Source organism: Apium graveolens, chromosome 4 (assembly GCF_009905375.1).
Source record: "Apium graveolens cultivar Ventura chromosome 4, ASM990537v1, whole genome shotgun sequence".
NCBI lineage: Eukaryota > Viridiplantae > Streptophyta > Magnoliopsida > Apiales > Apiaceae > Apium > Apium graveolens.
Window position 1 is genome coordinate 202038646 of NC_133650.1, and position 16061 is coordinate 202054706.

A 16061-nucleotide genomic window follows, 5' to 3' on the forward strand; every position below is an offset into this window, starting at 1 on the left:
TTTTCAACTTAGTATTCATACTACTTTATTAAAATGAGACTCGAGAAAATTCTTAGTTGGTCTAATAGTTTCAGGCTAGAACAATTCAATATATAGTACTCATCTCAGCTAAAGAAATTAATACAATTGATCTCCGATAAAGCAAAACTAATATCTAAAAACAATTAGATCAATTTAAAAAATAGTAATACTTGATATCGACTAAAATAAAAAATATACCATTGATTTGTACTTAAAAAAATAAATTAAAATAATATGAAGAGAGTTAGTTCAATTTTGTCGATATAATGGGATTAAGGATATTACAGAATAATGCATACAATTGATTCGGGCGAAAACAATACTAAAATCAAACTAAAGATATATCGTATATTATTGATATGTGCTAAAATTTATTTTTTAATTAAGATATAATTATCTTTTATAAACACACGTACACATATCAATTAAACTGTATCTTTCAATTATTAATATTTTTGGAAAAAACTAAAATATCACTTATTACAAAAATATCACTAACTCATACGTGCTAAATGTGTATATATGTAATTATTATAAAATCATATTTATTAAAATTTTAAATAAACAAAAGTTCATATCTTAAAAATTTCTCTTTAAATTAAATTTAAATATTCACAACAATTCATGTATCGCACGGGTTTTAAGTTAGTCCTACCTAACACCTAAACTACTCATATATTATCTTGCTTCAAATAGGTAATTTTATAATATTGTATAATAAATGTGATCTAAATATATACATTTCATATATTTTATAAAATATTGACCTAAATATCTTATATTTTTATTTATTTATTTATTTAATAATATTTATATTAATATTAAATATTACCTAAAAACACGACACCAAAAAAATGTACACGAACACGAAAATATATGAAACATGAATATGTCGGATTTATGTTTGACTTTCAAGTACACCAACACGAAAATACGTGACATGAAAGTATACAACACAGAAAGAAAGCAAGTAGTAGACAACTAGAGGACATGGACATGGTTAGTGTTGCAGGAGTCTGTAATTTGTATGTTTATTCTCGTTCCTAATTAATTGGACAAACTAGTTAATTATAGGCTCACAAACCACAAAATAACTCTTGACCATCAGCAAGCCAGCGAGATATTTGTCGCCAAATTGGGCAAAACAAAACCATGGCAGAGAAAGTCATTAATGCGGCGGCTAAGCAACATGGGAAATTTTGGTTGGTTGGCAGCCGTTGACATTTTAAATTCCCGTTGTTTCAGAAATTGAAATATCAATCCAGCCGTAAAACTGGACAAAGACAATGATCAAAACACCTACCTTTAAACTCTGTCCGCTGGTAAATAATAACAGAGAGCTCTCATGATCTTCTAGCCATTTCTCTACAGTCATGTCCATACAACTTAGCTCTCATTTGTTTGCAGGCAATCCCATAATATCCAAAACACCTAAACCAACTGACTCTGTTTCATTTTCCTCTGCTTTTCAAACCCTCAAGGCATACTTTTCTTCTGATCATGATACTCAACATGCATCTTCTAATTTTAAGGTATTGCCTTTTAGAAAGGGTAGGCCTCTAGTAAGTTCTTCGGGTGATTCGGTTCCGATTTGGCATCTGGGCTGGTTGAGTTTGAATGAATGCAAGGTCTTCTTGGAAAAATCTCAAGTCAAGTTGACTGAGTCTTCATTTGTTTATTTAGGTTCAGATTCATGTGATGATATTGTTTATTGGGCAATTGATGTGTCTAAGGCTGGTGATCTGGAGAATGAACTTAGTAGTAGGCAGGTTAGCTTTGTGGATGCGATGAGTTTGATGGTTGCCACTGACTGGGCTAACCACCTAGTTCTGGCTGATCTTGCTATTGCTGGCCAGGTATGCTTTTTATTTACTGACAATCTGATATCAATTTCATAATTACTAATAATTGTTTGAGTCTGGAGTAGGTTTGGATCATAACATCTACTTTGGATTTTGTTGTGTTCATAAACTTGTCAATTTTGTGTTGCTCGTAAGTTTATTGAAATTTGGTAAAATATAATACGAAACTTTAGGTTTTGAAATAATCTCTTCTATTATATAATAGCACAATGTTTTGTGAGAATCGAACTCGGGTTGCTTCGTTCTTTTATACAACCTCATACTATCACACCATATTTTGACACATGTGAGTGTGCTAGAGTAAAGATAATTACTTGAATTCTGCAAAAAAATGATAGTTACTTAAATATTTGTACAATTAATTTTAAAGAACTGAATTTCAGATATAAAGTTAGGCATAATACATAAATGGATTATTATTTTATTTATTATTATTATTTAGTTTGAAAATATATCTCATATATTTTTAACAATTTTTTATTATAAAAAGTAATTAAAATGTATATATATAATTTTTAAAGAAAATATTGAAAAAAAATCGCCTATATATAAATAATCTAGATTGGTATTAAATATTTAGATAAGTTCGAATTATAATGAGTCAATGAATTTTAGTTTATTTTGAATTTGAAATCAGAATTTGGCTATTGTTCAAAAAATACTCGAAATTTGACTACATGACAAGCCGAAAAACATTGTCACATTCTACGTTTAATAAATTTGAATTACAAGTTCGACGAGAATATCTTACCAATAATGTGAAATTTTTTGATATCTTATATTAATATAAATTAATGTGTTTGAGGTATTTATAGGATCCATTCAATTGATTATTTGTATTAAAATTAGTAATTTCACTGATAGCGCAATAGTGTTTTGGGACTTGTACCGATTTTAAAAATATTTGAAATTTGATATGAGATCTCACGAGATTTGTTAAAACTATAATGATATATTAAATCGATTTATTTTTCATTTTTTACTTTAAAAAAACTAGCATTTTAAAAAGAATTCTTTTAGATAAACAATATTTATTGATCAAGATAATATTGTACAAATATTTTGAATTATTTTAATATTTTGAATTATTCAAATAAAAGTTATATCTATATTATATTGTAGCATTTGATTTAATACATTTTATACTATTTAAAAAATATATATATATATTGTTCAATAATTTGAATGAATTAATCAGTTCAACTAATATTTATAAAACTTTATCGAATTGAAAAATATTTAATTTTAGAAAAATAGTATACAATATTATCAAATTATTATATGAAGAAATATTAGAGTTGTAATGAAAGAAACTTAAAAATAGTTTAAATAACAATATAATTACAATTTTTCCTTCAAATTCTTGAAAAAAATCATGAACATCAATAATAAGTCTTACAATATATAATCTATTTTTATGTTACATGATTGATACTCGCGTAAAAAATAGATATGGATTGTTTGTCAGTGATAATGTGAATAGCATATATAAATTATGGCAATTTATTTATTACATAATTTAAATTTTTGAATAATTATAAATACATGTTATTTAAGTAATCAATTGCCTCACTAGATATTAATAATGATTATACATGTACATAAATCAGATATTTAGCGTATAAATAATTGAAACCATCGTAATTTTCTAAGAAATGTAACATACGATAATTCACATGCTAACATAAACACATATAACTTAATCTTATTTTGTTAAGAGTAGTGTAAAAAAACTAACATTTTTCCAAACATACATACGTTAAATTTCAAAAACTAACATTTTTCATTAAAATCGACTTTTATATTAACAGTAGTGTTGTAAATTTTATATTATTTTATATTATGATTGCAAGTAATTCTGAATTCAGTTATTCATTTTTTATCTTTTTAAATTGAGTAAGTTAACTGTAAGTTAGTATAGAACTCGGTAATATAGACCAGTTATATAGTTTATTTAAATAAAATTCAAAATTTTTGATAACTCAGTATTCAACATATATGTTAGTTTTTAACTTTTTTTTGTAAACATACCAACGACATTCTACATATTAACTTTATTTGTTTCATTTTAAACGGACACTGACTACTACATATATTTTTCTTAATAAGCTATATTGGAAACGTCGTGTAATTTAGTAATGTCTTGTATGAAAATGATACACACATAAATACCTTACACATTGTACCACATTTACAAATAAGAATATAACTAAAAACATTATAATTGCATGTATAAAAAAACTCTAGAAAATGACCGTACTGCTTATTATGCCAGTAAACTAAAACATTGTGAACATCATTTTTCATATTCAACTGGAATTAGGTGCAGAGATAGAAATTCCACATATGGGAATAGGCTCTTTACCTAGGGAAGGCTAATTAACTGCTGCGCTATTAGTTTAAAAATGTGTACTGTATGTCTGTACCTTTATTAGGTTATTGTTGAGGTTTATTTAACATTAGAAGAACAATAATGTTAAGAAAGTAAATACCATAAATATGCAGTGATATCCAGCTTTTGTGGTTGCGTTTCGACTACCACTAGACCTTTGATCCTTAAAATATGTTCTTTCATCTAGATTTATGGAAATATATTCTTAGATACTCTAATGTAATTCACAGCCTGATTATTGACAATTTATAGTGCCAAGTTGGAAGGTTTGATAATCAACTGCAAGTTAGAATTTAATTTTTAGTCTACTGTAACTAAAACTTTGAACTACTTTAAATGTGGTAGGCTGATGTTATTAAATGAGCAGGTTTATCTACATTTAGATATTCTTTATAAGTACTTATATACCAGCTAGTGTGAAACATAAAAGTTCTGGAACCATTGCATCTACATCTTCATTGATGACTTTGAATCAGGCTAAAGCTTTGTTGGAGTGGCATATTACATCACAATTTTGCGGGAATTGTGGAGAAAAAACTGTGCCCATAGATGCCGGGAGACGAAAGCAATGTACAAACGAGTCCTGCAAGAAGAGGTTTTACCCTCGAGTTGATCCGGTAGGATGATTTTCGAGTTTCATTAGTTTGACTGCTTTCGGCATCTTGATTTTCCTGGACTTCTAAATTTTTGCTCTCTGCATCTGTCATTCTGCAATCAGGTTGTTATTATGTTAGTCGTAGATAAACAGAGAGACCGTGCACTTCTAAGCAGGCAGTCAAGATTTGTGCCACGAATGTGGAGTACTCTGGCAGGGTTCATAGAGGTATAGTTCTCAACTTACTTTTAAATCAGGGAATCCACATTATCTATTTTTTGAGGTCCTTTATGACCTAGAGCGAGCTTCTCTTTATTAAGGTAGTCACTCTATATTAGATTGAATAAAAAACAAGGAACTTAAAATTGTTAATTGTTTGTTGTTTGTGTTTTAGTAGATGTTATTCACCTGTAATATATTCATGTAATTTATTTATAGTGAATTGACTTCCCCACACTCCACTTCTGACTTTCTTATATTAAGGCTTGAACCTTCGCCCTCCCTAAAAGAGGGTGAGGAGCTCTTTGGTAAATATGTAAATTGTTTCACTGTGAGAAAAAAAACATAATATATTAAATGATCCACTTTCTTTCCACAGCCAGGTGAAAGCTTGGAAGAGGCAGTGAAGCGTGAAACATGGGAGGAGACTGGTATTAATGTCGGAGAAGTTGTCTATCATAGCTCTCAACCTTGGCCTGGTATTAAATACTTAGCTTTTCCATTACATAATTTATGCACATCAGTAGATGACACAGTAGAGTAGGCAAATCCTGCCAATGTTAGGTAAAAGCTTCAGATGACGAAGTATATATTTGTTATTCACTCAACTTAGCTGTGAAACCTTTTATCTAAATTGAACGTAGATTTGAATATAACCATGTATAAAATTATGAGAATTTGTTTTTCTCCATCTCTATACAGCTTCACCACTGTACTGTATTGTCTTGTATGGTTGCATTTTTAGAGCTTCACAGGATAGTCAGAGTAAGTCGAGAGCTAATAATATCAAATGACAAACAAGACTATTGAAGCACTGCCTTAACAAAACCTTCAAGAAGTTGCTCTTCTAATAAATTGTAGTTTGGTAAAATTTGTAAAGATATTTGGATGTAAAATCCCTGTCAGTTTATTCTTTTAAACACAGTTTGCACCTGCAGATTGTAGTTAGAGGTGATAGATTCTTTATCACTTTGACAAAAGTAAATACAACTTTTGTTACATCAGTGATCAGAATAGCGCTTCGAGTATGTATCATAGGCACTTCTGTTGAACAGATAGCAAATAGGCCGGATGTCAAGCTTAAGTAAAGCCTTGATTTGTAAATATGCTGTAGCCTTCCTTGTTTCTGTTTTATACCTCTTTCCGTTGATTAAGGAATGTGTGCCAACTAAAATTCTATTCAAAAACTTAAATTGCTTTTCTTATCTTTATTTCTACTTCTGATTATATGCGAAAGAATTAACTGAGAACACTTCAAGAGATGATATTCACTTCGTGGAATTTTGCATGGCATCAAAATCTTGTTTATACTTTATATGCATATTTGCTTATTTTGCAGTTGGGCCTAGTAGCATGCCTTGCCAGTTAATGGTTGGTTTCTTGGCATATGCCAAGTCGTTTGAAATAAATGTGGACAAGAAGGAGTTGGAAGGTAATATAATTACTCAACTTTTATTTCTTTAACCTCCCCCTTCCCCCTCCCCCTGATGTATATTTCCACAGTTTAACTTTTGATGGTTGTTTATGTTGCCAACTATAGTTTATTAACTCATGAAAAGTGGATGACATCGTTACTAGGATTTATCTGTAGTGACTAGTTGTTCTACATGGAGCTTACTATATTTCAGCGGGTTCTGCAAATATACTCTTTTTTAACAAAACAAATCGCAGCTTTATATGATTCTTGATCTCTTGTTAATATAATCTACAAGTTTATCCTGTAATGTACATGAAGACAGTACTAATACACTAAAACCTGTTTTTTTACAGGCATTTTACAAGATAATTACCATGTTCAAAGAAAATATAATTTTCTGGCCCCAAATAAAGTTATATATGTATACTGGAAGTAACAATAGAAACAAACAAGTAACACTACTGAAGCAGACTATGATCTATATCTTGTAGTAAAAGTTTTTCTTTTGATTATAGTTCTGAAATTATTGTCCTTCAGGGAATAGTTAGTAGGTCTAATGTTTGTTTCCTTTTGTATTTTTTTAACAATGAGATTTTATGTGCATAGATGCCCAATGGTTCAGTCGAGAAGATGTAGAGAAGGCTTTAACATTTGTTGAATACGACAAGGCGCAAAAGACAACAGCAGTGAAAGTGAACCAGATGAGCAAAGGAGTTGAGAAAAGTTTTAACCTATCTTTGGACTTCAATATGGAAAGTGGGGAACTTGCTCCGATGTTTATCCCGGGACCATACGCGATTGCTCATCACCTAATATCTTCTTGGGTCAATGAGGTTGGAATAAAAGATGCAGAAGGACACTCTTTAAGAACCTGATAGTTCTGTATCTGCATTTGTCCTCATTTCAATTCATTTTCATCTACTTGCATAGAATGACATTATATAATTTCATAAGCAAGTAGTCTATTGTATTTTTTTGAAACTAATATAAGCTTTGTAATTGTTCTCCCTCCTATATCATATAGTTAATAACATCACGAGATTAATCACACTGTCTATAAATCTCCAAATCTAGTTGTTTTAAGTACCGGGCCGTGCCATTCAGACTTGTAGTTCTTGGGCTGCTGATTTTATAGTACTTGATATCTGCTGTCATGCAGACAAAATCACTCGTGTTACCACTGCAAGTTTTGGATTAACAAAGATAAAATAAGTAAATATATTCTCTGTGCAATTTTTTTTATATAAATTTAAAAGGGTGGTGTACTTAAAAGGGTGGTGTACGGTATCAGAACCAAAATTTGGAAATAACCCACATTTTTAGTTCCGTCCCACGGTGTAAACCTCATCCAACCACCGGCCAAAATTGAATTAGTGAATTAGTGATTTTGAAATATATTTGAATCAAACTAAGGTTTTTGATCTTCATGCACCACTCCAAATTTGAGAACCGATACACAGAAACTAAGCTTGCAAAAAATGCTCGTACTAAAGGATTGGTAGAAAACCAGATCAGACACATAAAACTTGCACACAGTTAGAGCACCCTTCGAGAACCTTGGCCATTTCATGATAAAATAAAGATATAGTACATATGTTAAAAATAATTTATATCATTTAAGTTAGGACGAGCATCAAATTTTTTACCAGATATATTAAAAAGTATAAGAATAATATTCTCCGAGTAGTAAAATTTTATGAAAAGAATTATGATATTATCTCATGTTAAAAGAGAAACACGTGTCTTTCCTAAATAATACTCCCTCCATATCTTATTACTTTTCTCGTTTCATATGTCGGGACTGTTCATAATATTAGACAAATTATTAATTTACGCCTAATCGGTAAGTATAGATATAGTTATGAGTGATTTTGTTTGATTTATATTTATAAGTATTTTAATACGATAAAATTTTTATATTTTATATTAATATGAAAATAAAGATATTAACAAACATGTTAAAGGTACGGAGAGAGTAGTATTAGGCTGTAGATCCTGCAGACAAAGTAGTATTGAAGTGAAAAAGTTGAGCAAAAAAATAATATTGAAGTGAAAACAAAAAGAAACTTCCGAAACAAAAAGTGTCTCTTGTAAATAAGGGGAAAGAAAGTAAGGGGCTAAAGATGACACTATAATAGGCACGCTGCAACCCTCGCCTGATTCGAAAAAGATGGGTACGTTTTTCCAGAGACTATCAAAATCTGCAAATCACGAGGAGCTCCTTTTGGCGCCATCGCTGCCATTTGCGGTGGTTTATCTTACTTTTACTACTTCGATTCCCCTCTTTTGGTACACTCCTTTCTTCTTCTTTTTTTTTATTTAATTTGAATTTTCGTTGCATTTTTATTATTATTAGGCCTAACTTGCTATATAGCATTATTGATGATATATTCATATTGGTTCCTGGACCAATTAATTAAATATCTCTTTTATGGAATTGAGATCAATGTCGTACTTAACATGTTTTCAACCAAATCGAAATATACAATTAAAATATAATGCAAATGAGATCACACATTTCTCTTGAAAATAATTACAACTCATAAGAATCAAATATTACGGAGTTAATTAAAGAATTACTACAGTTGTTAACATGGTACAATTAGTGACACAAAGTACAATGTATTCGAGTTAATTTTTACTTTCCTTAGCGGAAAATGTAATTATTGAATATGAAATCCGACATGTTGCATATAATATTGTAAAATTGATAATATGAATACATTTTCCAATATACTTCGTTTTTTTATGATAAATATATTAATAATTAGGTCAGTAATCCATGGTTATAGAAATTAGAAATTGGACTAAATCGGTTGAGCTACCGATTTGTGATTTATCAAAAATCGAGAATTTATCGAAATGTTAAATATCTAAATGTTAAATCAGAATAAAATTGTACATACTTTTATATACTTTTTAAAATATGTAAAAATATGTAAGTAAAATAATTATACTCGAGATGTGTAAAATTATATCCATACCAAGTTATAACATTGTTTTGTGTGCATTATTCATTAAAATATTAAGAGTCTTAAACATCTTTATGTCTCTCTCTTCTTCTTCCCTTATCTTTCGAGTTTCCATTCGGTGGCCGTCTTATCTTTCGAGTTTCCATTCGGTGGCCGTCTGGTTTGTTCATCTAAAATCGCCGCTCTTCACCAACTCAAGGCTGAGTATATTTCTTCTTCCTTTTTTTTTGCAGAGCCTCCAATTGTGTGTTTGATTCGTCGAATTTTGACCGGAAAATCGTCGATTTTGACAAGCAAATCGCCGATTTTGACCGAAAATGGCAAACATATTTTATGCTCCGATTTTGCTCTATAATATCGTTTGCTTGCCTTCCAGCGATTTTTCGATGAAAGTACCGATTTCTGTAACGCTGCAGTAATCTTATAAATCTTTTACTTATACCTCTAAAAAAAATCTTTAATCTGGTTAATGTAAGAAAAATGATTCACCGTTATTGTAACATATTGTTGTAACCACAATGAACTTGATATTTTAATATTTTTTATCAGATCTATTCAAAATCTTCAAACCAATATTAGCTCATATTCGATTTGGCTATATAAAAAGAATCTCAACTTTATTATAAAACTCCCTCGTAACCCACTCTTTTTTTAATATACAAAGAGAATATCTATTATATTTCTTGGGTTTAATGATTCATACAGTAACATTGTTGTTTTCAGATTAGCTAAAATATTAAATTTATGTGCTGAAAATAAATTTATTTTATATAGAGTCTGAAAAAAAAAAAAGAAGTTTATAGGCAAATATTATAAAATTTTAGATATCTAATTATAGGTTGTTAATATTTAATAATAAATGGTAACATATATAAAATTATTAATATTAATAAGTTACGTGTAATTAACATATGTTATTAAATATGAAAATCATTTGTATTTATTAATCATGAGTAATAATGACTTAGGTATAATTAATACATGGTATTAAATTTGACAATTATTTGTATTTATTAATGAGGGATAAATTAGTAATTTTGAGTGAAATAAAATGTCTCATCCAACCCCTATTTGCTTGCTTTATTATATGTATAATAGCCAACAATCTCCTTAAGGAATGTTTAGCTTTCAATTTTTATTAGTCATTGTACTCGAAAATGAGGGCTAGGTTTTGTATGACACAATTTATGTATAAGGTCTCCAATCATGATCTTTTTAATGTGTAGCTAATCTAATACCACAATAATTTGTTGTTATAAGATGTCAATGTATGATTAGGGAGTTAGGCTTTTTTCCGGAAATGCAGAGACGAGCTCACTCCAATTGCAACTTCCGAAGCTAGATTTTCGGATAATGTAACTTAGCTAGTAAAAGATGCACTGTTTTTTGTTTTAAGATTTGTGAATTACTGTGGTTGGCGATTTCCGAATCTGACCTATTTGTTTAAGGATGTATCTTAAGATTTTCATGTTGAATGTATTTGTGTTTATTTGCACAGAACATACCCATTCTGGTGTTTATTATATGTGTGAGTACTTGAGGAAAATTTCGAGGCAATTGCATGTATAATATTTCCAGTGACTAAAATGATTTTAGAATTTTATTCAATAAAGAAACTGTGCACCCAAATTTTGTTTACTTGTGTTGGATTAGATGAGCCAAAAAGGTTTTGGACTATTCAAATGCGTATGTAATATGTAGAAGAGGAGATGGCTATGAGTTCTCTTTGTCATATATATGAGGCTTGGAATCCCTTATAGAATTTAATTTAAATCTAGTTTTTGGTACCTTTATGTTCTTTAATATATCTGACTATAATTGCAGGTTCATCTCGACAAAATCAATGAAGGATCTCAACAAAGAATCGGTAAGTTCGATCCCCCCCTTCCTCCCTCTCTTATACACACATGTTTTTCTATGTCCATCATCATGATTTGATTGATCTGCTCTTCCATACACTTGCTATCTGTTCACATTTGTAAGCTTTAGTGTTCATCCACTTCGAACTAAGAAGTTATAAGCAAAGTTTGTTTGAGGTTCCGTAATTTCAGAGTTGGAGCTTCATTAACTGCTATTGTTTTTTCAGCACTCAATCCTGACAAGTGGGTTGATTTTAAGCTTCAAGACAAGGCAAAGGTCAGCCACAACACTCAGTTGTTCAGGTTACTATCTTCTTTTCATTGTTGTCTATCCTCTATATCAGTATGCCTCCACTTGGATATATGTGCTCTATTTATTGGCATGAGGAACAATCTAGTTGCTCTGCCTACGCTTTTCAAGATTCTATATTTGTTTGGATAGCACAACTGACATATTCTCCCACGGGAATAAATGTATATATCCATTTAATAAATCATTACAGTTTGGTTTTTGAAGACAAATGGTTCAGTTAAGTTTTTCTAATGTAAACGGAATGAAACTTGGGTAAGGTTTAGGATATTGTATATATTTGACAATTTTTAGTCTTCATGCTGCATATGCATTCATAAAGAAGTAGTGGCTGACTGACACATCTGAGTCATTTTTAATGTGGTGAAGCTATTTAATATTTGATCCCAACTCTAACCCCAATTTTAACTCCAAATTTATGTATTTATATGCAACTTGAATAATATATGCAGCACAATAGTTACATATTTAGTAATATCAGGATCATATATGGACAGGGTAGGGAGTAAATATTTTATTTGAAAACAGTAGGATTCCTGCTCTAATAAAGAGCATAAGAAGATTTAACAAATGGCCTGTCGGAAATTTGATCTTATGGCCCGATAGAGTCGGATTGAAATGATTACAAGTATTTATCTTTTCTCCAATGGCAGGTTTTCATTTGATCCTAGTGCGAAATTGGGTCTTGATGTTGCGTCATGCCTCATCACAAGGTACTTTTCTTGTTTTTCTTTTACTACCCTAGTAAGTAGGAGTCCTTTAATCTTTTAAGCCAGGTCATTAATGTTTTTTTGTTAGGCACATAGGTAATATTCAGGCCATTATATATAGTACTCAATACATCATATATACCAGAGTCTTACTTATATGGGTACTAAAAGATAAATGTTTTCATTTTGTAGGTACTAAACTCTCATGATAAATGTTTTCATTTTGTAGGTACTAAACTCTCATGATAAATGTTTTCATTTTGTAGGTACCCATTAGCACCAGATGCAGAAGGAAAAACAAAATACGTCATTCGCCCGTGAGTCTTCTTATCTCTCAAATAAATGAATAAGGATATAGTTTCTTTAATTTTTAGTTTTGCTAAATTTTGGAGAAAGCTGGCCAAACAAATACTCCCTCTGGTCCATAATATAGGTCGTTTGACTTTTTGCACACATCTCAATGTGCTTTGAATGTATAGCTAAAATAATTTTTTTTTATTTTTTCTTTTTCTGAATTAAAATATAAATGTTACAGTATATTTTAATTTAGAAAAAGAAAATTTTAAAAATTTTAATTCTAACTATATTTTCAAAGCTCCTAAAGATACATGAAAAAAGTCAAACGCCCTATATAATGGACCATATGGAGTAGTTTAAGAAAGATACCATATTACTGTTTTTGTGCATTTTATGATGTTTGACTTTGAAGGCTTATGGGAGCCTTGGGGTGCAAGATTGATACTATTAATGTTATTGGTTTATCTTCTCATGTTGGTGATGCATAATGTATAATTGTATTTTAAAGAGATTGCACCAGTATGAAACCAAAAGTTGTTAATATTTTGAAATTTTCTGGTCTTCTCATTTCTAATTGCTATCTTTTACTAATTATTAACCGTAGATATTAAGTGTGTTTTGTAACACTGGTCGGCAGGTACACCCCTATATCAGATCCCGATGCAAAAGGGCACTTCGATTTGTTAATTAAGGTATTTCATTGCCATCTAAAATATTTGTACTTGTTAGGTTAATAGGTTATCTATCAGCAATCTCCCATCCGATTTGTACTCATGCCTTATCCTCTGTTTGCAGGTTTATCCTGGTGGGAAAATGAGTCAGCATTTTGCAAACTTAAAACCAGGAGATGTTGTTGAAGTAAAGGGGTAATAAGTAATAACTGATAAGTATATGCGCATTTCATAAGTTATTTTACTATGAATAAGAGAATATTTATGATGTGCATTCAGTATTTTCCTAATGTATTACCAACTCGAATAAATTTTTTCAGGCCCATTGAAAAGCTCCGATATACCCCAAATATGAAGAAACACATAGGCATGGTAAGGACATGGATGCACTAGACTACATGCAAATTTTCAATCATAGAGTGGCACTTGCGATGAAAATAAAATAGAAGAGAGATTAATGCTAAACAGAAAAAATATCAGCTTACCATTCACAAACTCATTGATTTTGGTGAATTTGCAATTTTACACATATTCTTTCCTTCCAGATTGCAGGTGGGTCGGGCATTACTCCAATGCTTCAAATAATTGATGCTATCCTAAAAAATTCTGATGACAACACCAAGGTTGTGATGTTTTGGAAACATTTCTTTGACATTTCTCTACACATTCTGTCTTTGAGAACCAATCTTGCCGATCTACTTTTTGAAATTAATACCCGGGCCTTGCTACTTTAACACTTGGTCAGCTATCGTAAACTTGACGATTGAATGTAAGTTAGTATATGTGTTTGCAGATTAATGACTCTTTATATTTTCAATCTCTTTCATTTACCTTGTCATATAGTCTAGTTGTATCTCTATCTTGATGCCTGATGGTTACGGTTTGTCCTTTCAGATTTCGCTGCAATATGCTAATGTATCTCCAGATGACATACTCCTCAAGAAGAAACTTGACTTGCTTGAAGATAGCCATCCAAATTTGAAGGTGCACATTTTAGAATAAGGGAACTGTTATTCTGCCACCTGATATTTCTTTCTAAAAAATTGTGCTCTTTTTATCGATAAAATCTAGATGTATTATACTGTGGACAAGCCGTCAGAGAACTGGAGAGGAGGTAAAGGATACATTACAAAGGACATGGCTGTGAAAGGCTTGCCTGCTCCCTGCAAAGATTCTCTTATACTAGTGAGTTTTGAATCACCTTCCTCCATAATATTTTGTTCGACCATATGATCCAGCATATGGACAAAACCCCTCCATATAATTTAAGGATCGTCTCAATGTTAGAGACCAGGGGCCATGATGTAGACTAATCATCAGTCAACTTTATATTTGGATTATACTCCCTCTGTCCCAATTTATCTGTATCGTTTGACTTTTTGTGGTCAAATTAACTTAACTTTGACCATAGATTAATTTTTTATTATTATTATTTTAAAAAACTGAAATATACATAATAAAGTATGTTAGATATACTTTTAATGATATAAATTTTATTATTATTCTCGATTGTATAATAGATGAAATTTTCCGTCAAAGTTCGGTCAGTTTGAATGACAAAAGTCAAACCAAACAGATAAATTGGGAGAGAGAGAGTATATTTTTTTCGTTTATCTTGATGATGATACCTAGGAAGGAACTTGTTTCTGAAAGGTTTTTTAACTTTTGATTGGAAGTTGGGCATTGTAAACTGAACTGCAAAGTCAATATGTTAACTGCTGTCATGCTCTGAATTTAAATAAGCCTTGCATCACTTTGTTATTTACTATTATTTTGATTTATTTGGAAAGTGTTGAAGGATTTCATAGAGTTTTCTGGGCAAGTAATTAACTTACATTTATTGGCAGGTTTGTGGTCCCCCTGGATTGATGAATCATATATCAGGTGACAAGGCAAAAGACCGTTCACAAGGCGAGGTATGTAGCTGAAATTCACATATTTTGTGTATAGATATATGCATCACTCATAAATCTTCCTTCAATGTAATTTTATTATTATTGGTTTTTTTTTTTTGCAGCTCACTGGAATACTCAAAGAACTTGGATATACAGAGGAAATGGTTTACAAATTTTGATAGCGAAGAGAAGTTCCATTTGAGACCAAATTTTTGGGAAAGTTGTTTGAAAGTCATAATGCGTGTGATATTAAAAGTTGCATCTATCTTTTAGGTGGGTGTATTCGTGTATATTATACTTTCTTTTGCTAATTAACTCTTGTATACTTGCTGGTGCTAACTGAAGGGACAAAAGTTATGTGCCGGATGCTGGTATATGTCTAATTATATAAACCTAGATTCATGATTTTACTCGTTATGACCAAATTTAGGCTTTTGATCAGTTTGCGAAAGAGATATGACTTGTATGAGATGAATGGTGATTCCGATTCGGCATGGTTAAAACAAATGTTTTTCTAAACAGTTCCTTTCTGAGGTTTTATGCTTCTTTGTTTGCTTAAACAGGTCTAAAAAATTAACCTGCATTTGTTTATTAGGGGAAATCCAACGGTGATTCAAAAATCCAAATTTAGGGCAGATTATCCCAAATTTCATTCCAACAGTGATCGAAATGGTGATCCAAATTTGGACACTGATTCAAATTTGGATCACTTGATTTAATATAAAATAATGATTTTGTTATTTGTAGTTTATGTGATTTTAAATTGATTTTTGATTATTTAATTATAAAATTAATAACATAATATAACTAATAGTTAACAAAATTCATTTTTAAAATAAAA

At 30.4% G+C, this 16061-nt stretch overlaps 2 protein-coding genes across 2 annotated transcripts; both read left to right on the forward strand.

Annotated features, from left to right (window-relative positions):
- Positions 1-1078: 1078 nt before the first annotated feature.
- Positions 1079-7554, forward strand: LOC141720550 (nudix hydrolase 19, chloroplastic-like). Its single transcript, XM_074523028.1, has 6 exons — positions 1079-1877; positions 4752-4892; positions 4994-5098; positions 5469-5568; positions 6429-6521; positions 7113-7554. Exons 1-6 carry the CDS (start codon positions 1395-1397, stop codon positions 7379-7381), a joined length of 1191 nt encoding a protein of 396 aa, XP_074379129.1. The 5' UTR covers positions 1079-1394; the 3' UTR covers positions 7382-7554.
- Positions 7555-8666: 1112 nt separating this feature from the next.
- LOC141719278 (NADH-cytochrome b5 reductase-like protein) lies at positions 8667-15630 on the forward strand (the record flags this gene model as incomplete). The annotated part of the gene is made up of 13 exons (XM_074521655.1): positions 8667-8795; positions 11303-11345; positions 11565-11640; positions 12301-12360; positions 12624-12674; positions 13292-13346; positions 13450-13520; positions 13646-13697; positions 13871-13948; positions 14220-14309; positions 14397-14510; positions 15173-15241; positions 15343-15630. Coding segments are annotated over 13 exons (945 nt in total), but the record flags the coding sequence as incomplete, so codon positions are not given.
- Positions 15631-16061: the final 431 nt, after the last annotated feature.

Coding starts and splice junctions, on each gene's coding strand:
- LOC141720550 (XM_074523028.1), top strand. CDS start 1,395: ATGTCCATACAACTTAGCTCTCATTTGTTTGCAGGCAATCCCATAATA. Junction 4,893..4,993: donor TTTACCCTCGAGTTGATCCG/GTAGGATGATTT, acceptor TTCTGCAATCAG/GTTGTTATTATGTTAGTCGT. Junction 5,099..5,468: donor CTCTGGCAGGGTTCATAGAG/GTATAGTTCTCA, acceptor TTCTTTCCACAG/CCAGGTGAAAGCTTGGAAGA.